We start from the raw sequence: 24,298 nt of genomic DNA, 5'->3' as shown, positions 1-24,298 counted from the left end.
TCTCAGTGTGCATTGGGCGAGAGGCAGGAATACACCCTGGACAGGCTGCTATCGCAGGACACACACACCATTCACTCACACACTCATACCTAGGCCAAGAAAGACGTCTACAGTTGATTGAAGAATTGAAGAATTCTCACCAAAATGAAGAAAACCCCCCCACCTGTCCCACAGATCCGAAACACTCTTCAGGAGGCAGGCATGGACGTGTCAGTAACAATTGTCTCCAGAAGACTTCATAAACAGAACTTACAGAGGCAACACTGCAAGATGCAAGCCACTAGTTAGCCACAAAACAGGATAGCCAGGTTACAGTTTGCTACGAAGTACTTAAAAGAACCAGCAGAGTTCTTGAAAAGGTCTTGTGGACAGATGAGGCCAAGATCTGTTCACAATTTTTTCTCAATGATGAGGAGTGTTCTTAAAGATTGCAATGCCCGTACACAGAGCACAAGTATTTTCCCAGTGACTTCTGGTGTATGACAGGGACCAAATCTGCAACAAATGGAGTTTTTATAATGTATTCTGGAGGATCACTTTTCAAAACAAGGGTGAATTCATTATCTATCTCATGGAACACTGGTGTTATATACTGTAGAAAGGCATCAAACGGACAGCACAAGATGCTTAGCAGGAAAAACAAAAGTCTGATTATTTAAAAGATTTCACTTTATATGGCAAAAGACCTTTCTGGGTATATGTTAAAATGTAAATAGTAATCAGGATGGAAAATGGCGGTAGTAAGGTAAGAGACTGCTTGGTTGGTTCTGAGTGATAGGTCATAGGCTATTCCAGGTAAACAGATATCACCTGAAGTGCAGTTTTGTTCAGGTCATGGTGTATGGTTCATGTTTGGGTGTATGTCGGTTACAATTGGTTGCTGGATGACTATAATTTGCTAAACTATGCAAATGACTTTCCCCTGAGTTACTAGGTACTGGTTTTATTCTTCCAGTTGTGAGAAGACCGGGCCATGTCCGGCCCTGGCAAACGCATCCGCAAGCCGTCGCTGCTGTTCGAGGGCTTCGAGAGCCCTGCGCTGCCCCACGCCACGCCCTCGGGCCCGCCCCCTCCACCGCAGCCGTCCGTCAAAGACCCCAGCCGGCAGGGCAGGCTGACCAATCAGCTCCAGTTCCTGCAGAAGGCCGTCACCAAGGCCCTGTGGCGGCACCACTTCGCCTGGCCTTTCCACGAGCCCGTGGACGCTGTCAGACTCAACCTGCCGGTGAGCGCGTCTGCACCCAGCCTTCCGCACAGCACCACGGGCCTTCCGGAACCTTCCGCCATTCGTGTTTCCCAGGCCCCTCTGCACAGGAATGCGTGTTCCTGTGGGTGAATGCTGTTGGTCTCCTGCTTTCCCTCCTCTGTTGTAGGACTACCATAAAATCATCAAGCAGCCGATGGACATGGGCACCATCAAGAAGCGGCTGGAGAATAACTACTACCGCAGTGCCAGCGAGTGCATGCAGGACTTCAACACCATGTTCACTAACTGCTACATCTACAACAAGGTGAGTGTTGACTGAACGTATTGGTAGCACCCGCTTCTTTTTAAACGGCGGTTATTTTACACAGCGGTTACACCCCTCTCGCATAATGAACGGCCCGTGTACCAGTTCAGGGCTGCGGCGGTTTGAATTACGACGCCGTGCTTCCGTTCGTTTCCTTGTCGCCGCTCTGCCCTTCTCTCACAATCTGGTGCGCCCTTCCCCTGTCTCAGCCCACGGATGACATTGTGCTGATGGCCCAGTCCCTGGAGAAGGTCTTCTTGCAGAAGGTGGCCCAGATGCCGCAGGAGGAGATTGAGTTGCCCCCACCTGCGCCGCGGGGGAAACCGGGGAAGCCGGGCAAAGGGTGCAAGGCAAACGGTGAGCCTCTGGGTCGCGTTCCCACTCCTGCCGTCACACGGAAAAACAGGCACGGGAGCAGCATGCTGGCTGCCTTTTACCCTCACAGTGGAGTAGTAATGGTGCCAAAGAAGTCAGAATCTTTATTGAAGACTTTATGGGCTGAAGACCATCTTCTGCAACGGATGCATGAAAGCAAAGATCACAGAACATTTAAGGTTACTGAGATTGTCTGTGTGATGTAATAAAACGGTTCTTTACAAAAGTTTGAGCAGCTTTGTGGTATTGAAGTCGTACTGTGTGAACCTGCGTGTAGTGTAGAATGAAATATGTTGTTTGTGCACCTGTGTTTAGTCTCTCTTCCTCTTGCAGTGTCGGGGGGTGTCACTACAGCCCACCAGGTCCCAGCCGTGTCCCAGTCAGTGTATTCCCCCCCCACCCCCGAAACTCCGGACTCGCTGCTATCCACCCCCCCACAGACCCTGCTGGCCAAAAGTCTGCCCCCCACCATCAGCCCGCCTGCCCTGCTGGGACTGCCCCCCACGCAGCCCACCGCTAAGGTACCGCCGTGACTCCAGCACCCCCGCTATCCCGCGGAGAGCGTCTGTACAGCGGCTATCGCATGATGACACGGCACGGCTAATTTTAGGCTCCTGTGCTCTATCTGCCTGTGCTAAGGCTTGCTGCTCGTCTTACTCTTCCTGCCTCATTTCCTGCTGTAGCTTGTCTGAAGGCTGTGGGTAATGCTGTTGTTCCGCTGCTGATGTCACTTTTATGAAGGCTGCTACATTAACTACTGCCGTACAGTGCCTGTGGCTTTGGGATTTGGATGACAGGAGTAACTGATTATATTTGCACGCTGTCAGAGAGAGCCGGCAGTACTGTGTGTTGCACCACAACAACTCTGATCTGTTGGAGCTTGGCATGCTTCATGAACCCCATAACAGGCAGAGTTCTCAGCGACTCACTCTTTTGAATCAGTTGAAGCATTCGCTTCTGCTAACACTTGGAGAAAGCTCTTTAGTTGTAATTTGAGATTGGAGATTTGGTGAGTGACGGTACATGGTTCTGCCAGTTCAGTGGTGTGTGTGGTTTCTCTGAACCCCTCCCCCCTCACAGAAAAAGGGTGTGAAGCGTAAAGCGGACACCACCACGCCCACCACCATGGCCCTGCCCCTGACGCCGGGGATCCGGATGGGCGTGGGCGGCGGGGGTGACTCTCCACTGACCCTCTCGTCCCTGGGGGTGGAGCCAAAGCCGGGACTGGGCCTGGCGAGGGGTGGGGTCGGCGGGGGCGGGCCGGTCCTCCTGCAGCCCATGATGGCGGGGAGGGGCCCGGCGCGGCGGCGGGAGGGCGGGCGGCCCATCAAGCCACCACGGAAGGACCTGCCGGACTCGCAGCTGCAGCACCAGCCGTCGCGCCGCGGGAAGCTGAGCCAGCAGCTGCGCTACTGCAGCGGCGTCCTCAAAGAGCTGCTCTCCAAGAAGCACGCCGCCTATGCCTGGCCCTTCTACAAGCCCGTGGATGCCTCCGCCCTCGGCCTGCACGACTACCACGACATCATCAAGCACCCCATGGACCTCAGCACTATCAAGGTAACGGGAGTACAGCTGTGCTGCCAGGCGATGACGTTTGACTCAGTACTGCTCGGCCCTTGAGCAGCTTCACCCTTCAGTTAATCTCTGTCACTTCTGTGAAGCTCTATGAATGTGTCATTTGTAATGGACACTTGTGTATATGAGGGTCCTCTAAGTAGATAAAGAATGTGAAATAATGATGCTTCCCTAATGGTTGTACTGCTCTGCAGAAATAGCACTTATGTCCTGTACTATGCTGCCCCTGCTGGTCCCCCCTGAAACAGCATGTAGCCTGCTGTTTTGAAAGCTCTTTGCACAGAGCACTGTCATGTATCAGCCTCCCTTTGGCTACATCCCGTACCAACAAACCCTACATGCCAGCCAGACCCCTCCGTTCCGCTACCTCAGGATGCCTGGCACCTCCCCCTCTTCGCACTTGCGCTTCCCGATCACGTCTCCTGGCTGTTTTGGCTCCACAATGGTGGAATGACCTTCCTGTGGAAGTCAGAACAGCTGAGACCCTGACCACCTTCAGATGACAACTGAAGACTCACCTCTTCAGGCTGCACCTCTCCCCATTCCTCCCTACCTCCCTGTAGTCTAATTGACTATATAATCTTAGGGTTGTAGCTAGGTAAGCTGTTTATCTTAGTTGACTTAGTTATTGCACTTGTGCCTACTCAAATGTTGCTTGTTTTATTTGCATAGACTGATTTGTTGCTGTTTTTGTTGTGTTAATCAGATTAACCTACAGGGTCCAAGTTAAACTATGCGGTCGTTCCCTGCACTTGGAACTGTACTTTCCTCTAGGGTTTTCAACACACCTGTTCCTGGTTTTGGTTATACACTTTGTTGTATGTCGCTCTGGATAAGAGCGTCTGCCAAATGCCTGTAATGTAATGTAATGTAACTCTGTCCACACCATGCCTGTGGTGTAAAGATATTCTGGTTTCTGTTCCCTGTCTCCCAGGTGCTGTAGACTGGGAACGCTAGCATGAAATGCATCTAGTGAGTTGTGCTCTGGAGTAGACATGGCCTCTGATGTGTAGGGCTGACTCCCTCTCTGTGTCCCTCTCTTGTCCTCACCCAGAGGAAGATGGATAACCGTGAGTACAGGGACTCCCAGCAGTTTGCCGCGGACGTCAGGCTCATGTTCTCCAACTGCTACAAGTACAACCCTCCGGACCATGACGTGGTGTCCATGGCTCGCAAGCTGCAGGTGCGCTGGGACATGTGCACATTATCAGGCTTTATGCTAACGGGCTAACGGGCTTCAGCTATCCCTGCACTGCTGTATGAATGAGGGGGACTTCAACCTCAGGAACATCATCTGCTTCCTGTGTCTGCGTATGCTGCTCCCGTAGTCAGCAGAGCACTGGGGGCAATGTGTTCACATGGATAGAAGCAGACCCAGCATAGCACATAACACTTGGGATATAGCGAGGTTCTTTGAAGCGAAGCTCTGGTACCAAACCCAAAACTGGTCTTAAAAAAATAGACAACTGAGTAGCAAAATTACTCAGCGAAAATAAAAAACCTGAGACGCAGCTCAGAAAGACACAAACAAAATACAATACCAGGGACAACGTCCCAATACCCAACGGCTCACACAAGCTCAAAATAAAAGTACAAATACCCTAAGGCGTCAGAATGCGCTCACTGCGCTAAGAGACTGAACGCCTTAAAAGAGGACACAGAATCACCCACAAACACAATTCTGTCCACCGTCCACCGTCCACCGTCCACCGTCCACCGTCCACCGTCCACCGTCCACCGTCCACCGAGCACCGAGCACCGAGCACCGAGCACCGAGCACCGAGCACCGAGCACCGAGCACCGAGCACCGAGCACCGAGCACCGAGCACCGAGCACCGAGCACCTATACCTTACCGGCTTAGTGAAAAAAAGGGGGTTTAACACAGAACCGCTGATTGCTGTTCTGTCAGTGCTTATAAAGGCACCTCCCCAGGTGAAAATAATTGGGAATCAGACACCTGGAGCAAACTAAGAAATTCCCAGACCTCGGGTGCCTTCTAGTGGCAGCACAAGGCCACTGCACCTCAGAACCATGATAATAGAAACACAAAAACATCCCTTCCTTTTAATGCCTGTAAAATGCTTTGAGCTACAAATGTTTGAAAGGTGCTATACAACTGAAGATAATATTATTACATTCGAAATATGATTCCCAAGAATCCAGTCCCTACACTATGTTAAAAAAAAAAAAAAAAAAAAAGATTATGTCACAGATTATGATTTGACTCCAGGCAACAGGATGGGAAAGCATTATCAATAATGCTTTCCCATCTCATCCATCCATCCATCCATCCATCCATTATCTATACCCGCTTATTCCTGGTCCGGGTTGCGAGGGGTGCTAGAGCCTATCCCAGCATGCATTGGATCACAGTGAAATATGAAATTTTAGGACAGTATTGTTTGTATGTGTATCCATGCTAATGTTTACATGGCAGTAGCTTTGGATGATAGTGTAGTATAAAGGCTAGAGCAGTGGCTCCCAAACTTGGTCCTGGGGCCCCCCTGTGTATGCTGGTTTTTGCTCCAACCACAGTTGCAATCCCAAAATTTTCACCATAATTAAGAAACCCCCCCACCCCCCCCACCTGTTCCACAGATCAGAAACACTCTTCAGGAGGCAGGCGTGGACGTGTCAGTAACAATTGTCCGCAGAAGACTTCATAAACAGAACTTACAGAGGCAACACTGCAAGATGCAAGCCACTAGTTAGCCACAAAACAGGATAGCCAGGTTACAGTTTGCTATGAAGTACCTAAAAGAACCAGCACAGTTCTTGAAAAGGTCTTGTGGACAGATGAGTCCAAGATCTGTTCACAATTTTTTCTCAATGATGAGGAGTGTTCTTAAAGATCGCAATGCCCCGTACACAGAGCACAAGTATTTTCCCAGTGACTTCTGGTGTATGACAGGGACCAAATCTGCAACAAATGGAGTTTTTATAATGTATTCTGGAGGATCACTTGAGGCACTTGAGAAGTTTTCAAAACAAGCATGAATTCATTGTCTATCTCATGGAACACTGTTGTTATATACTGTAAAAAGGCATCAAACGGACAGCAAAAGATGCTTAGCAGGAAAAACAAAAGTCTGATTATTTAAAAGATTTCACTTTATATGGCAAAAGACCTTTCTGGGTATATGTTAAAATGTAAATGGTAATCAGGATGGAAAATGGAGGTAGTAAGGTAAGAGACTGCTTGGTTGGTTCTGAGTGATAGGTCATAGGCTATTCCAGGTAAACAGATATCACCTGAAGTGCAGTTTTGTTCAGGTCATGGTGTATGGTTCATGTTTGGGTGTACGTCAGTTACAGTTGGTTGCTGGATGACTATAATTTGCTAAACTATGCAAATGACTTTCCCCTGAGTTACTAGGTACTGGTTTTATTCTTCCAGTTGTGAGAAGTTGCATAACATGACAGAAAACAAAAACAGAAGTCTCACAAATAGCTGATACTAGACAAATTAAAAAAAATATTCAGTTAAGTGCTGTGTGTTTAGTGTACACTGCCCAACAACTAATTAAAATGTTTTTGCTATACATAAGTCTGGAACTAGAGCTTTGAAATGTAGTGTTAATTGGACTCATTTCTCATTTATCTGTTTCTCTCCTTCTCCTCTCCTCCCTGTTTGGAGCAGCTCTGTGGGTGTGAGTGTGGCGGGGGCCGGAGGGATGGACCGGGCCATGTCCGGCCCTGGCAAGCGCATCCGCAAGCCGTCGCTGCTGTTCGAGGGCTTCGAGAGCCCTGCGCTGCCCCATGCCACGCCCTCGGGCCCGCCCCCTCTGCCGCAGCCGTCCGTCAAAGACCCCAGCCGGCAGGGCAGGCTGACCAATCAGCTCCAGTTCCTGCAGAAGGCCGTCACCAAGGCCCTGTGGCGGCACCACTTTGCCTGGCCCTTCCACGAGCCCGTGGACGCTGTCAGACTCAACCTGCCGGTGAGCGCGTCTGCACCCGGCCTTCCACACAGCACCACGGGCCTTCCGGAACCTTCCGCCATTCGTGTTTCCCAGGCCCCTCTGCACAGGAATGCATGTTCCTGTGGGTGAATGCTGTTGGCCTCCTGCTTTCCCTCCTCTGTTGTAGGACTACCATAAAATCATCAAGCAGCCGATGGACATGGGCACCATCAAGAAGCGGCTGGAGAATAACTACTACCGCAGTGCCAGCGAGTGCATGCAGGACTTCAACACCATGTTCACTAACTGCTACATCTACAACAAGGTGAGTGTTGACTGAACGTATTGGTAGCAACCGCTTCTTTTTAAACGGCGGTTATTTTACTGGACCGAACACCCCTTTCGCATAATGAACGGCCCGTGTACCAGTTCAGGGCTGCGGCGGTTTGAATTACGACGCCGTGCTTCTGTTCGCCCGTTTCCTTGTCGCCGCTCTGCCCTTCTCTCACAATCTGGTGTGCCCTTCCCCTGTCTCAGCCCACGGATGACATTGTGCTGATGGCCCAGTCCCTGGAGAAGGTCTTCTTGCAGAAGGTGGCCCAGATGCCGCAGGAGGAGATTGAGTTGCCCCCACCTGCGCCGCGGGGGAAACCGGGGAAGCCGGGCAAAGGGTGCAAGGCAAACGGTGAGCCTCTGGGTCGCGTTCCCACTCCTGCCGTCACACGGAAAAACAGGCACGGGAGCAGCATGCTGGCTGCCTTTTACCCTCACAGTGGAGTAGTAATGGTGCCAAAGAAGTCAGAATCTTTATTGAAGACTTTATGGGCTGAAGACCATCTTCTGCAACGGATGCATGAAAGCAAAGATCACAGAACATTTAAGGTTACTGAGATTGTCTGTGTGATGTAATAAAACGGTTCTTTACAAAAGTTTGAGCAGCTTTGTGGTATTGAAGTCGTACTGTGTGAACCTGCGTGTAGTGTAGAATGAAATATGTTGTTTGTGCACCTGTGTTTAGTCTCTCTTCCTCTTGCAGTGTCGGGGGGTGTCACTACAGCCCACCAGGTCCCAGCCGTGTCCCAGTCAGTGTATTCCCCCCCCACCCCCGAAACTCCGGACTCGCTGCTATCCACCCCCCCACAGACCCTGCTGGCCAAAAGTCTGCCCCCCACCATCAGCCCGCCTGCCCTGCTGGGACTGCCCCCCACGCAGCCCACCGCTAAGGTACCGCCGTGACTCCAGCACCCCCGCTATCCCGCGGAGAGCGTCTGTACAGCGGCTATCGCACGATGACACGGCACGGCTAATTTTAGGCTCCTGTGCTCTATCTGCCTGTGCTAAGGCTTGCTGCTCGTCTTACTCTTCCTGCCTCATTTCCTGCTGTAGCTTGTCTGAAGGCTGTGGGTAATGCTGTTGTTCCGCTGCTGATGTCACTTTTATGAAGGCTGCTACATTAACTACTGCCGTACAGTGCCTGTGGCTTTGGGATTTGGATGACAGGAGTAACTGATTATATTTGCACGCTGTCAGAGAGAGCCGGCAGTACTGTGTGTTGCACCACAACAACTCTGATCTGTTGGAGCTTGGCATGCTTCATGAACCCCATAACAGGCAGAGTTCTCAGTGACTCACTCTTTTGAATCAGTTGAAGCATTCGCTTCTGCTAACACTTGGAGAAAGCTCTTTAGTTGTAATTTGAGATTGGAGATTTGGTGAGTGACGGTACATGGTTCTGCCAGTTCAGTGGTGTGTGTGGTTTCTCTGAACCCCTCCCCCCTCACAGAAAAAGGGTGTGAAGCGTAAAGCGGACACCACCACGCCCACCACCATGGCCCTGCCCCTGACGCCGGGGATCCGGATGGGCGTGGGCGGCGGGGGTGACTCTCCACTGACCCTCTCGTCCCTGGGGGTGGAGCCAAAGCCGGGACTGGGCCTGGCGAGGGGTGGGGTCGGCGGGGGCGGGCCGGTCCTCCTGCAGCCCATGATGGCGGGGAGGGGCCCGGCGCGGCGGCGGGAGGGCGGGCGGCCCATCAAGCCACCACGGAAGGACCTGCCGGACTCGCAGCTGCAGCACCAGCCGTCGCGCCGCGGGAAGCTGAGCCAGCAGCTGCGCTACTGCAGCGGCGTCCTCAAAGAGCTGCTCTCCAAGAAGCACGCCGCCTATGCCTGGCCCTTCTACAAGCCCGTGGACGCCTCCGCCCTCGGCCTGCACGACTACCACGACATCATCAAGCACCCCATGGACCTCAGCACTATCAAGGTAACGGGAGTACAGCTGTGCTGCCAGGCGATGACGTTTGACTCAGTACTGCTCGGCCCTTGAGCAGCTTCACCCTTCAGTTAATCTCTGTCACTTCTGTGAAGCTCTATGAATGTGTCATTTGTAATGGACACTTGTGTATATGAGGGTCCTCTAAGTAGATAAAGAATGTGAAATAATGATGCTTCCCTAATGGTTGTACTGCTCTGCAGAAATAGCACTTATGTCCTGTACTATGCTGCCCCTGCTGGTCCCCCCTGAAACAGCATGTAGCCTGCTGTTTTGAAAGCTCTTTGCACAGAGCACTGTCATGTATCAGCCTCCCTTTGGCTACATCCCGTACCAACAAACCCTACATGCCAGCCAGACCCCTCCGTTCCGCTACCTCAGGATGCCTGGCACCTCCCCCTCTTCGCACTTGCGCTTCCCGATCACGTCTCCTGGCTGTTTTGGCTCCACAATGGTGGAATGACCTTCCTGTGGAAGTCAGAACAGCTGAGACCCTGACCACCTTCAGATGACAACTGAAGACTCACCTCTTCAGGCTGCACCTCTCCCCATTCCTCCCTACCTCCCTGTAGTCTAATTGACTATATAATCTTAGGGTTGTAGCTAGGTAAGCTGTTTATCTTAGTTGACTTAGTTATTGCACTTGTGCCTACTCAAATGTTGCTTGTTTTATTTGCATAGACTGATTTGTTGCTGTTTTTGTTGTGTTAATCAGATTAACCTACAGGGTCCAAGTTAAACTATGCGGTCGTTCCCTGCACTTGGAACTGTACTTTCCTCTAGGGTTTTCAACACACCTGTTCCTGGTTTTGGTTATACACTTTGTTGTATGTCGCTCTGGATAAGAGCGTCTGCCAAATGCCTGTAATGTAATGTAATGTAACTCTGTCCACACCATGCCTGTGGTGTAAAGATATTCTGGTTTCTGTTCCCTGTCTCCCAGGTGCTGTAGACTGGGAACGCTAGCATGAAATGCATCTAGTGAGTTGTGCTCTGGAGTAGACATGGCCTCTGATGTGTAGGGCTGACTCCCTCTCTGTCCCTCTCTTGTCCTCACCCAGAGGAAGATGGATAACCGTGAGTACAGGGACTCCCAGCAGTTTGCCGCGGACGTCAGGCTCATGTTCTCCAACTGCTACAAGTACAACCCTCCGGACCATGACGTGGTGTCCATGGCTCGCAAGCTGCAGGTGCGCTGGGACATGTGCACATTATCAGGCTTTATGCTAACGGGCTAACGGGCTTCAGCTATCCCTGCACTGCTGTATGAATGAGGGGGACTTCAACCTCAGGAACATCATCTGCTTCCTGTGTCTGCGTATGCTGCTCCCGTAGTCAGCAGAGCACTGGGGGCAATGTGTTCACATGGATAGAAGCAGACCCAGCATAGCACATAACACTTGGGATATAGCGAGGTTCTTTGAAGCGAAGCTCTGGTACCAAACCCAAAACTGGTCTTAAAAAAATAGACAACTGAGTAGCAAAATTACTCAGCGAAAATAAAAAACCTGAGACGCAGCTCAGAAAGACACAAACAAAATACAATACCAGGGACAACGTCCCAATACCCAACGGCTCACACAAGCTCAAAATAAAAGTACAAATACCCTAAGGCGTCAGAATGCGCTCACTGCGCTAAGAGACTGAACGCCTTAAAAGAGGACACAGAATCACCCACAAACACAATTCTGTCCACCGTCCACCGTCCACCGTCCACCGTCCACCGTCCACCGAGCACCGAGCACCGAGCACCGAGCACCGAGCACCGAGCACCGAGCACCGAGCACCGAGCACCGAGCACCGAGCACCGAGCACCTATACCTTACCGGCTTAGTGAAAAAAAGGGGGTTTAACACAGAACCGCTGATTGCTGTTCTGTCAGTGCTTATAAAGGCACCTCCCCAGGTGAAAATAATTGGGAATCAGACACCTGGAGCAAACTAAGAAATTCCCAGACCTCGGGTGCCTTCTAGTGGCAGCACATGGCCACTGCACCTCAGAACCATGATAATAGAAACACAAAAACATCCCTTCCTTTTAATGCCTGTAAAATGCTTTGAGCTACAAATGTTTGAAAGGTGCTATACAACTGAAGATAATATTATTACATTCGAAATATGATTCCCAAGAATCCAGTCCCTACACTATGTTAAAAAAAAAAAAAAAAAAAAGATTATGTCACAGATTATGATTTGACTCCAGGCAACAGGATGGGAAAGCATTATCAATAATGCTTTCCCATCTCATCCATCCATCCATCCATCCATCCATTATCTATACCCGCTTATTCCTGGTCCGGGTTGCGAGGGGTGCTAGAGCCTATCCCAGCATGCATTGGATCACAGTGAAATATGAAATTTTAGGACAGTATTGTTTGTATGTGTATCCATGCTAATGTTTACATGGCAGTAGCTTTGGATGATAGTGTAGTATAAAGGCTAGAGCAGTGGCTCCCAAACTTGGTCCTGGGGCCCCCCTGTGTATGCTGGTTTTTGCTCCAACCACAGTTGCAATCCCAAAATTTTCACCATAATTAAGAAACCCCCCCACCCCCCCCACCTGTTCCACAGATCAGAAACACTCTTCAGGAGGCAGGCGTGGACGTGTCAGTAACAATTGTCCGCAGAAGACTTCATAAACAGAACTTACAGAGGCAACACTGCAAGATGCAAGCCACTAGTTAGCCACAAAACAGGATAGCCAGGTTACAGTTTGCTATGAAGTACCTAAAAGAACCAGCACAGTTCTTGAAAAGGTCTTGTGGACAGATGAGTCCAAGATCTGTTCACAATTTTTTCTCAATGATGAGGAGTGTTCTTAAAGATCGCAATGCCCCGTACACAGAGCACAAGTATTTTCCCAGTGACTTCTGGTGTATGACAGGGACCAAATCTGCAACAAATGGAGTTTTTATAATGTATTCTGGAGGATCACTTGAGGCACTTGAGAAGTTTTCAAAACAAGCATGAATTCATTGTCTATCTCATGGAACACTGTTGTTATATACTGTAAAAAGGCATCAAACGGACAGCAAAAGATGCTTAGCAGGAAAAACAAAAGTCTGATTATTTAAAAGATTTCACTTTATATGGCAAAAGACCTTTCTGGGTATATGTTAAAATGTAAATGGTAATCAGGATGGAAAATGGAGGTAGTAAGGTAAGAGACTGCTTGGTTGGTTCTGAGTGATAGGTCATAGGCTATTCCAGGTAAACAGATATCACCTGAAGTGCAGTTTTGTTCAGGTCATGGTGTATGGTTCATGTTTGGGTGTACGTCAGTTACAGTTGGTTGCTGGATGACTATAATTTGCTAAACTATGCAAATGACTTTCCCCTGAGTTACTAGGTACTGGTTTTATTCTTCCAGTTGTGAGAAGTTGCATAACATGACAGAAAACAAAAACAGAAGTCTCACAAATAGCTGATACTAGACAAATTAAAAAAAATATTCAGTTAAGTGCTGTGTGTTTAGTGTACACTGCCCAACAACTAATTAAAATGTTTTTGCTATACATAAGTCTGGAACTAGAGCTTTGAAATGTAGTGTTAATTGGACTCATTTCTCATTTATCTGTTTCTCTCCTTCTCCTCTCCTCCCTGTTTGGAGCAGCTCTGTGGGTGTGAGTGTGGCGGGGGCCGGAGGGATGGACCGGGCCATGTCCGGCCCTGGCAAGCGCATCCGCAAGCCGTCGCTGCTGTTCGAGGGCTTCGAGAGCCCTGCGCTGCCCCATGCCACGCCCTCGGGCCCGCCCCCTCTGCCGCAGCCGTCCGTCAAAGACCCCAGCCGGCAGGGCAGGCTGACCAATCAGCTCCAGTTCCTGCAGAAGGCCGTCACCAAGGCCCTGTGGAGGCACCACTTTGCCTGGCCCTTCCACGAGCCCGTGGACGCTGTCAGACTCAACCTGCCGGTGAGCGCGTCTGCACCCGGCCTTCCGCACAGCACCACGGGCCTTCCGGAACCTTCCGCCATTCGTGTTTCCCAGGCCCCTCTGTACAGGAATGCATGTTCCTGTGGGTGAATGCTGTTGGCCTCCTGCTTTCCCTCCTCTGTTGTAGGACTACCATAAAATCATCAAGCAGCCGATGGACATGGGCACCATCAAGAAGCGGCTGGAGAATAACTACTACCGCAGTGCCAGCGAGTGCATGCAGGACTTCAACACCATGTTCACTAACTGCTACATCTACAACAAGGTGAGTGTTGACTGAACGTATTGGTAGCAACCGCTTCTTTTTAAACGGCGGTTATTTTACTGGACCGAACACCCCTCTCGCATAATGAACGGCCCGTGTACCAGTTCAGGGCTGCGGCGGTTTGAATTACGACGCCGTGCTTCTGTTCGCCCGTTTCCTTGTCGCCGCTCTGCCCTTCTCTCACAATCTGGTGCGCCCTTCCCCTGTCTCAGCCCACGGATGACATTGTGCTGATGGCCCAGTCCCTGGAGAAGGTCTTCTTGCAGAAGGTGGCCCAGATGCCGCAGGAGGAGATTGAGTTGCCCCCACCTGTGCCGCGGGGGAAACCGGGGAAGCCGGGCAAAGGGTGCAAGGCAAACGGTGAGCCTCGGGATCGCATTCCCACTGCTGCCGTCACACGGAAAAACAGGCACGGGAGCAGCATGCTGGCTGCCTTTTACCCTCACAGTTAGTGGAGTAGTAATGGTGCCAAAGAAGTCAGAATCTTTATTGAAGACTTTATGGGCTGAAGACCATCTTCTGCAACGGATGCATGAAAGCAAAGATCACAGAAAATTTAAGGTTACTGAGATTGTCTGTGTGATGTAATAAAACGGTTCTTTACAAAAGTTTGAGCAGCTTTGTGGTATTGAAGTCGTACTGTGTGAACCTGCGTGTAGTGTAGAATGAAATATGTTGTTTGTGCACCTGTGTTTAGTCTCTCTTCCTCTTGCAGTGTCGGGGGGTGTCACTACAGCCCACCAGGTCCCAGCCGTGTCCCAGTCAGTGTATTCCCCCCCCACCCCCGAAACTCCGGACTCGCTGCTATCCACCCCCCCACAGACCCTGCTGGCCAAAAGTCTGCCCCCCACCATCAGCCCGCCTGCCCTGCTGGGACTGCCCCCCACGCAGCCCACCGCTAAGGTACCGCCGTGACTCCAGCACCCCCGCTATCCCGCGGAGAGCGTCTGTACAGCGGCTATCGCATGATGACACGGCACGGCTAATTTTAGGCTCCTGTGCTCTATCTGCCTCAGGCTTGCTGCTCGTCTTACTCTTCCTGCCTCATTTCCTGCTGTAGCTTGTCTGAAGGCTGTGGGTAATGCTGCTGTTCCGCTGCTGATGTCACTTTTATGAAGGCTGCTACATTAACTACTGCCGTACAGTGCCTGTGGCTTTGGGATTTGAATGACAGAAGTAACTGATTATATTTGCACGCTGTCAGAGAGAGCCGGCAGTACTGTGTGTTGCACCACAACAACTCTGATCTGTTGGAGCTTGGCATGCTTCATGAACCCCATAACAGGCAGAGTTCTCAGCGACTCACTCTTTTGAATCAGTTGAAGCATTCGCTTCTGCTAACACTTGGAGAAAGCTCTTTAGTTGTAATTTGAGATTGGAGATTTGGTGAGTGACGGTACATGGTTCTGCCAGTTCAGTGGTGTGTGTGGTTTCTCTGAACCCCTCCCCCCTCACAGAAAAAGGGTGTGAAGCGTAAAGCGGACACCACCACGCCCACCACCATGGCCCTGCCCCTGACGCCGGGGGTCCGGATGGGCGTGGGCGGCGGGGGTGACTCTCCGCTGACCCTCTCGTCCCTGGGGGCGGAGCCCAAGCCGGGACTGGGCCAGGCGAGGGGTGGGGTCGGCGGGGGCGGGCCGGTCCTCCTGCAGCCCATGATGGCGGGGAGGGGCCCGGCGCGGCGGCGGGAGGGCGGGCGGCCCATCAAGCCACCACGGAAGGACCTGCCGGACTCGCAGCTGCAGCACCAGCCGTCGCGCCGCGGGAAGCTGAGCCAGCAGCTGCGCTACTGCAGCGGCGTCCTCAAAGAGCTGCTCTCCAAGAAGCACGCCGCCTATGCCTGGCCCTTCTACAAGCCCGTGGACGCCTCCGCCCTCGGCCTGCACGACTACCACGACATCATCAAGCACCCCATGGACCTCAGCACTATCAAGGTAACGGGAGTACAGCTGTGCTGCCAGGCGATGACGTTTGACTCAGTACTGCTCGGCCCATGAGCAGCTTCACCCTTCAGTTAATCTCTGTCACTTCTGTGAAGCTCTATGAATGTATCATTTGTAATGGACACTTGTGTATATGAGGGTCCTCTAAGTAGATAAAGAATGTGAAATAATGATGCTTCCCTAATGGTTGTACTGCTCTGCAGAAATAGCACTTATGTCCGGTACTATGCTGCCCCTGCTGGTCCCCCCTGAAACAGCATGTAGCCTGCTGTTTTGAAAGCTCTTTGCACAGAGCACTGTCATGTATCAGCCTCCCTTTGGCTACATCCCGTACCAACAAACCCTACATGCCAGCCAGACCCCTCCGTTCCTCTACCTCAGGACGCCTGGCACCTCCCCCTCTTCGCTCTTGCGCTTCCCGATCACGTCTCCTGTCTGTTTTGGCTCCACGATGGTGGAATGACCTTCCCGTGGAAGTCAGAACAGCTGAGACCCTGACCACCTTCAAACGACAACTGAAGACTCACCTCTTCAGGCTGCACCTCTCCCCATTCCTCCCTACCTCCCTGTAGTCTAATTGACTATATAATCTTAGGGTTGTAGCTAGGTAAGCTGTTTATCTTAGTTGACTTAGTTATTGCACTTGTGCCTACTCAAATATTGCTTGTTCTATTTGCATAGACTGATTTGTTGCTGTTTTTGTTGTGTTAATCAGATTAACCTACAGGGTCCAAGTTAAACTATGCGGTCATTCCCTGCAATTGGAACTGTATTTTCCTCTAGGGTTTTCAACACACCTGTTCCTGGTTTTGGTTATACACTTTGTTGTATGTCGCTCTGGATAAGAGCATCTGCCAAATGCCTGTAATGTAATGTAATGTAATGTAACACTGTCCACACCATGCCTGTGGTGTAAAGGTATTCTGGTTTCTGTTTCCTGTCTCCCAGGTGCTGTAGACTGGGAACGCTAGCATGAAATGCATCTAGTGAGTTGTGCTCTGGAGTAGACATGGCCTCTGATGTGTGGGGCTGACTCCCTCTCTGTGTCCCTCTCTTGTCCTCACCCAGAGGAAGATGGATAACCGTGAGTACAGGGACTCCCAGCAGTTTGCCGCGGACGTCAGGCTCATGTTCTCCAACTGCTACAAGTACAACCCTCCGGACCACGACGTGGTGTCCATGGCCCGCAAGCTGCAGGTGCGCTGGGACATGTGCACATTATCAGGCTGTATGCTAACGGGCTAACGGGCTTCAGCTATCCCTGCACTGCTGTATGAATGAGGGGGACTTCAACCTCAGGAACATTACCTGCTTCCTGTGTCTGTGTATGCTGCTCCCATAGAGCACTGGGGGCAATGTGTTCACATGGATAGAAGCAGACCCAGCATAGCACATAACACTTGGGATATAGCGAGGTTCTTTGAAACATTTGTCCTGGCATTTTGGTGTTTTTCATACGTTTTAATTGATTTTGCAGTTAAGCTTGAGACGCTCTGATAATGGCGGAAGGTATTATACATATACTGCAAGGGAAAGGTAGAGACTGCTTGGGTCTGACTGGGTCAGTAACAGAGCAACAGCTAGTTGGCTCTGTGTTTCAGTGTTAAGTGGTTGGCTTGTGTAACGCTGTGGTGTGCTTTACTCTAAAAGGGCTCAGTGACAGTTATTGAGTCTTTGTACCTGTTAGCACATGTTTAAGCATGTACACACTTATTCACTGCACGAAAACCCTCCACTATGCCTGTTCGGTGTACGCTATGTCATCTTGTGTTGGTTATGTTATCTATATTGCGTGAGTGTTTATACTTGGTATGTTGCCCAGCTGTGGAAATATTGTGCAGTTAATGGGTAGAAATCAAGCCATTTTAATGGCACATAACATTTCACTGATGAAGGTAATTTTCAGAAGTGTTTTTAACTTAGCCTCATCTTAACAAAGAAATATTGCGTGCAAATGTCTTATGAATGTAGGTACTAAAAACCGAACATTTCATAGTTATAGTCGGGCTTTTCTGCTTACTTTTTTGACGTAAACTGGAAATCACTGGGAATCATACTTCCCAATGAAAACCTGTACAATGTACTGTGCTTAGGCATTAAGAATCCTTTCCAACTTCCTGTGTAGCTCTGATTCTTCAGATCCCTTGGAATTCTGGGATATGTAGTCAGTACTGACAGTGCCTCATCACCTCCCCAGGATGTGTTTGAATTCCGGTTTGCCAAGATGCCAGATGAGCCAGTGGAGGAGACTCCCCCTTTGTCCCTGAGTGGTGGTATGGGAATGTCCGCAGTGCACTCCTCCTCCTCCTCTTCCTCCTCATCCTCTTCCTCAGAGAGCGAGCCCAGCAGCGAGAGTGAGAGCGAGACGGAGAGCAGCCCCAGCTCAGACAGCGAGGAGGAGAGAGCACACCGGCTGGCGGAGCTGCAGGACCAGGTGTGTACACAGGTAGACTTTCCGCCGTGCCCCCTTCCCTTCACCCACACTGCAGCTGCGCAGTCACACGCAGAATGTTCATACAGGACCAGTTACACATGCTGAGCATGCTCAGCCCTGTAATATACTGTGTCTGAGCATGCTCAACCCAGGCCTTATACTATACTCACACTGAGCATGCTCAGCCAAAGCCCTGTAACATACTCAGACTGAGCATGCTCAGCCCAGACACTATATCATACTCTCACTGAGCATGCTCAGCCCAGGCCGAATAATATAGTCACACTGAGCATGCTCAGCCCAGACCCTATATCATACTCGCATTGAGCATGCTCAGCCCAGGCCCTGTAATGTAGTCACACTGAGCATGCTCAGCCCAAGACCTGTAATGTAGTCACACTGAGCATGCACAGCCCAGGCCATGTAATATAGTCACACTGAGCATGCTCAGCCCAGGCCCTTTATCATACTCACACTGAATATGCTCATACCAGCCCCTATAACATACTCACACTGAGCATGCTCATACCAGACCGTGTAACATGCTCACGCTGAGCATGCTCATACCAGACCCTGTAACATACCCACACTGAGCATGCTCATACCAGACCCTATAACATACTCACACTGAGCATGCTCATACCAGACCAGGTAACATACTCACACTGAGCATGCTCATACCAGACCCTATAACATTCTCACACTGAGCATGCTCATACCAGACCAGGTAGCATGCGCACACTGAGCATGCTCATAGCAGACTGTGTAAAAACTCAAAATATCTACCTGCTAATTAAGAGTTGTGCTGAAACATTTTTACTTTTTTAAAGGGGGTTGTTTCTACAGCCCTGCATTTAAATATAGAGCTGGTTCAACTTTTGGCCGAAGTTTTATTGGAAGAGCAGGTTCTTTTAAGGATCCTGACCAAAATAGTTGGAATGGCCATTGTGGAATCCTGAGTACCATTTGGCTAATATGCTCCTGCTAACCCTGCCTGCATGTCTCCTGCCTAATTAAACCTGTTAGATAATCTATCGCATACTTTTATCTCCTCTCTGCTCAGTTGAGAGCTGTGCATGAGCAGCTTGCAGCGCTGTCCCAGGGCCCCATCTCCAAACCCAAGAGGAGGAAGGAGAAGAAAGAGAAGAAGAAGAGGCGGAAGCCGGAGAAGCACAAGGGTGGCCGCAGGGCCGTGTCTGACTACCTGGAGAGACCCGCCAAGATCCCCAAGACAAAGCCTGGCAGAGCAGCCCCCACTTCCACACAGGGCAAGAAAGCAGCCGGCAAGAAGAGCAGCAAGAGCAACAAGTAAGATCGCTTACCACTTTTTCATCTGTCTCTTTCTGCCTGTTCTTTCTCTCAGGTGTGCTGTTTTTATACATTTAGTATCCAGTGGTGAGATGCTGTTTACATCGCTAACATCTGGGATTTACCTTTATTAACCGCCATCTTGTTTTAGTCGTGTTTACTGCCAGGTCCCAGTTCTGACAGTGTTCCTCTAGCTGTAGCAGATCCCAGCTGAAGCTGTTGCAGTCTCCCTTTCTTGCTGTATCACTGTATCTCACACAGAAAATAATTTGTGCCCGTCCTGGCAGGTCCTCGAAGAAGTCGCAGTCAGTGGCGGCGGCGGCACCGCGCTTCGCCCCCGTGGCGCCCTCTTCGTTGCCGCCGCACTATGACTCGGAAGAGGAAGAGGAGGGGCGGCCCATGAGCTACGACGAGAAGCGGCAGCTGAGCCTGGACATCAACAAGCTGCCGGGCGAGAAGCTGGGCCGCGTGGTGCACATCATCCAGTCCCGCGAGCCCTCGCTGCGCGACTCCAACCCCGAGGAGATCGAGATCGACTTTGAGACGCTGAAGCCCTCCACCCTCCGCGAGCTGGAGCGCTACGTCATGACGTGCCTGCGCAAGAAGCCGCGTAAGCCCTACGGTGAGCAGACGCATTCTGCCCCCTGGGATGCAGGGGGTGCCGGCGTGTTCCGGTCCCTGTGATGCAGGGGGTGCCGGCGCGTCCTGGCCCCTGGGATGCAGGGGGTGCCGGCTCGTTCTGGTCCCTGTGATGCAGGGGGTGCCGGCGCGTTCCGGTTCCTGTGATGCAGGGGGTGCCGGCGCGTTCCGGTCCCTGTGATGCAGGGGGTGCCGGCGCGTTCCGGTCCCTGGGATGCAGGGGGTGCCGGCGTGTTCCGGTCCCTGTGATGCAGGGGGTGCCGGCGCGTCCTGGCCCCTGGGATGCAGGGGGTGCCGGCTCGTTCTGGTCCCTGTGATGCAGGGGGTGCCGGCGCGTTCCGGTCCCTGTGATGCAGGGGGTGCCGGCGCGTTCCGGTCCCTGTGATGCAGGGGGTGCCGGCGCGTTCCGGTCCCTGTGATGCAGGGGGTGCCGGCGCGTTCCGGTCCCTGGGATGCAGGGGGTGCCAGCCGGTCCCCACCCGTCATGCAGGAGGTGCCGGCGTGGTCCTGCCCACACGATGCGCAGAGTGCAGAAAGTTGGGAACTTCGGCCTTTTTTGTCCAGTACCTGTTACCTCTGTGTCTAGGCCCCTCTAGCAGGCCTGTTAGCAGTTCTTCTTTTGTTTTTGTTTAGCATATATACTGATGGTGAACCAAAGTGGAAATGCCTCGGTAAAGCACATTCGAAGCAGAACCTATCACACAGTTCATGTCCATTAAGCATCCCATTCCAGGGTCATCTATAAAAACTCTGGACAAGACTAGTTGCCTTTTATTATGTCTATCATGGCTGCATGAGTAAGGGGACCTGAGTGACTTTGAAAGAGGTAGGGCCAGTGGTTGGTCTGTGATTGTTTAGGAGAAGGTAGGGCCGGTGGTTGGTCTGTGATTGTGTGGGAGAAGGTAGGGCCACTGGTTGGTCTGTGATTGTTTAGGAGAAGGTAGGGCCGGGGGTTAGTCTGTGATTGTGTGGGATAAGGTCGGGCCGTTGGTTAGTCTGTGATCACGTGGGAGAAGATAGGGCTGGTGGTTGGTCTGTGATTGTGTGGGAGAAGGTAGGGCCAGTGGTTGGTCTGTGGTTGTTTAGGAGAAAGTAGCGCCGGGGATTAGTCTGTGATTGTGTGGGAGAAGGTAGGGCTGGTGGCTGGGCTGTGATTTTGTGGGAGAAGGTAGGGCCGGTGGTTGGTCTGTGATTGTGTGGGAGAAGGTCGGGCCGGTGGTTAGTCTGTGATCACGTGGGAGAAGATAGGGCTGGTGGTTGGTCTGTGATTGTGTGGGAGAAGGTAGAGTCGGTGGATGGTCTGTGATTGTGTGGGAGAAGGTCGGGCTGGTGGTTGGTCTGTGATTGTGTGGGAGAAGGTAGGGCTGGTGGGTGGTCTGTGATTGTGTGGGAGAAGGTATCGTCGGTGGTTGGTCTGTGATCGTGTGGGAGAAGGTATTGTCGGTGGTTGGTCTGTGATCGTGTGGGAGAAGGTATCGTCGGTTGTTGGTCTGTGATCGTGTGGGAGAAAATATCGTCGGTGGTTGGTCCGCATTGTCTTGAGTGCTGTTCTCCTCCTGGCTGCACAGTGGTGAAGAAGGCAGGCAGTGGGAAGTCCCGGGAAGAGCTCGCTCTGGAGAAGAAGAGAGAGCTGGAGAGGAGACTGCAGGATGTCAGTGGCCAGCTCAACTCTGCCAAGAAGCCACCAAAAACCAAGGGTGAGCCCCCCCCCCCCCCCCTCACTCTCACACACACAAACAAGCACACATTTTCGAACATTTTTTGCCTTTTTCTTTATTCCACTATTTGGCAGGCACAACCCTGCCAACTGGAACCCTCCTCTCCTGGGCATTTAACCAGCGAATAACTCAAAATATCTGCTCTTTATTTTATTTTAAGTTTAAACCTTGTTATACGATGTTCAATACTAGACACACATCATGGTGCATAGGTCCTCAAATCCAGCCCTCATGCCTGTATTGCCTGCTGCTAGTTTTCATTCTTCAGGGACTGATTTAGACCTGGGACAGCAGGAGAGTGGGATCTCTGGCCAGTTGGGGACAACATTATATCGGTTGACTGTCAGATAGGAAAGAAAGCAGCACTACTGGCCAGATTTGAGTAGCTAGGTCATAGTGTGTACCAGGTGTAGTAGAGTAAACTGTGTTAAACTAGTACAGTGGTCTGTTCAGTTTTAAATTGACATTGGTATTTGGGGCCTATATTGTAATTTGCGATGCCTTTCTTCCCGAATGTGGCCCTGTTAGCGGAGAAGCCCAGCGGAGTGGAACCCCATGCCATGGTCTCCCGCCTCAGCGCCAGCAGCTCCAGCTCAGACTCTTCCTCTTCGTCGTCCTCCTCCTCTTCCTCGGACACCAGTGACTCAGACTCGGGGTGAAGTCTGGCGTGGACCCACAGGAGAGAGGACAGCTCTAGGCAGGGCTGCAGCCCAAGCTGAGAGAGAGAGAGGACAGCTATAGGCAGAGCCACAGCCCGAGCCGGGAGAGAGAGAGAGAGGGAGAGAGAGAGGCTCAGAACTGCACACGACGGGCTGTACGATAGCTCTGCCACCTGAGGAGCGAGAATGAGCCGAGCACAGCTCAGTCTCATCCACTCCCGACCCGACACCTGTCTATTCTTTCCCTCACTGTGTAAATATATGTACAAAAATGACCCTATTTTTCTTTTATAAAGAAGAATTTTAAGGAAATCCCTTAAGAGGGAAATGGAAGAATGAAGGGATGGAGAACAGTCTTTGGGAAGAATGGGATGGTTGCTTTTTGTGTGTGATTGCTTTAACTTGCTTCAATTGGTCTTGGGTCTTTTGAATTCAAAACCTGGGCTTCTGTGTCAAGCCCTTCTTAGGAGCATGAGAGTCACAAGGGGAAGAGGTCCAAAATGTCACCGGATGAAAGTTCCTCATGTTCATCAGAAAGGTTCTGGTCTTGTCAAGATGCAGGCCTCAGACTGAGGGTTATAGCTAAAATCCAGAAGGGTCCAGTCCAGCTCACCAAAGGTGCTTTTACAATGCTGCCAATCAAAAAGGCAAAACTACTACACTGATGTAAGACCACACAGACATCTTTCATTTTTAGTTTCAGTTTTATTACAAACACAAATCCACCATTTACAGTGCCGATTCTGACATAGTTCAAGTTCATACTGTGTAGTATTTGCACTGATGGAAATACTTTGGACTGATGGTTTGTGGTTTGAATATGCTTACAGTGGTTCAGTTTGCTGTTTACAGGGGTTACATAGCATTTTGCAATGTATAATTGTGAAGAAATGCTTCTTTTTTCTTTGACTAACAGCTATTTAGAGTAATCTGAGGCCCTCCCCACTCCACTTAATATTTAAATATAAGTTCAGAAATGTTTCAGGTTAGGTAATGACAATGCTATTGCTTATTGGAGCTAAATGCAGCTGTCACCATTTCAGGGTGGTGACTGAACTTTCCACATACAATATGTTGGCCATATAGCTTTGCATATCCATTATTACTGATTGGCTCCTGGCTTATTGTTTGTTGATTGGCTCCCGACTCACTGTATGGATGGTGTATATCTGTCTGTTTAGCGGTACATTTACATAGGAGGAAATCATGCTTCCGCCAGGGCAGCAGCAGCTGAACAGAAAGAGCCAGAAACAGGAGCAGTGATGGGCGTAAGGGAGGTACAGAATTACCCTGGAGACTGAAGAACTAAGCAAGTGGAAGAGTTTTGGTGCGAGCATTGATTTGTAATTTATTTTTATGGCCCAGTTAAAGGTGTGAGATGTTTTGTACAGAGACTGCACAGATCTCCCGCTGATGCAGGGCCCAGGATGAACAACCATACAGATGTAATACAGAGGTACAAATGAAAGGTATGGAAGTGCTAAATAACCGTTTTATAAAAATAAAAAATAAGAAACATTGTAAATATTTCTGCACTTGGACAGCTGAACAGCATGATTCTACTCGTGAGTTACTTTTTCTGTATTTTGTTTTTCTTTTGCATCGTTTAGTTTTTTTCTTTAGAACCATGGCGTTTTTTTTTTTTTTTTTTTCTTGGTAAACTTTCTAAGAAAATGACACAAAACCACTTTCAGAGAAGCATCAGTCTTATGCATCTGCAAGCATACCTTTCTGAGAAGAGTGTACATATTAAAGAGAAATGCTCTTTAAA

The 24,298-nt window shown here is 50.5% G+C and overlaps 1 protein-coding gene across 1 annotated transcript; it reads left to right on the top strand.

Moving 5' to 3' along the window:
* The first annotated feature begins 940 nt into the window (after positions 1 to 940).
* LOC118229436 lies at positions 941 to 24,298 on the top strand. The gene is made up of 24 exons (XM_035421422.1): positions 941 to 1,225; positions 1,374 to 1,511; positions 1,721 to 1,868; positions 2,220 to 2,407; positions 2,967 to 3,443; positions 4,516 to 4,644; positions 7,103 to 7,507; positions 7,549 to 7,686; positions 7,899 to 8,046; positions 8,398 to 8,585; positions 9,145 to 9,464; positions 9,514 to 9,621; positions 10,692 to 10,820; positions 13,243 to 13,540; positions 13,689 to 13,826; positions 14,039 to 14,186; positions 14,542 to 14,729; positions 15,284 to 15,760; positions 16,838 to 16,966; positions 17,967 to 18,203; positions 19,267 to 19,511; positions 19,799 to 20,133; positions 21,719 to 21,847; positions 22,397 to 24,298. Exons 1-24 carry the CDS (start codon positions 974 to 976, stop codon positions 22,525 to 22,527), a joined length of 5,223 nt encoding a protein of 1,740 aa, XP_035277313.1. The 5' UTR covers positions 941 to 973; the 3' UTR covers positions 22,528 to 24,298.

This window comes from Anguilla anguilla, chromosome 1, assembly GCF_013347855.1.
Source record: "Anguilla anguilla isolate fAngAng1 chromosome 1, fAngAng1.pri, whole genome shotgun sequence".
Taxonomy (NCBI): Eukaryota; Metazoa; Chordata; class Actinopteri; order Anguilliformes; family Anguillidae; genus Anguilla; species Anguilla anguilla.
Note: the sequence above shows the minus strand (reverse complement) of the source record. Positions and strands in the feature narration are given on the sequence as shown.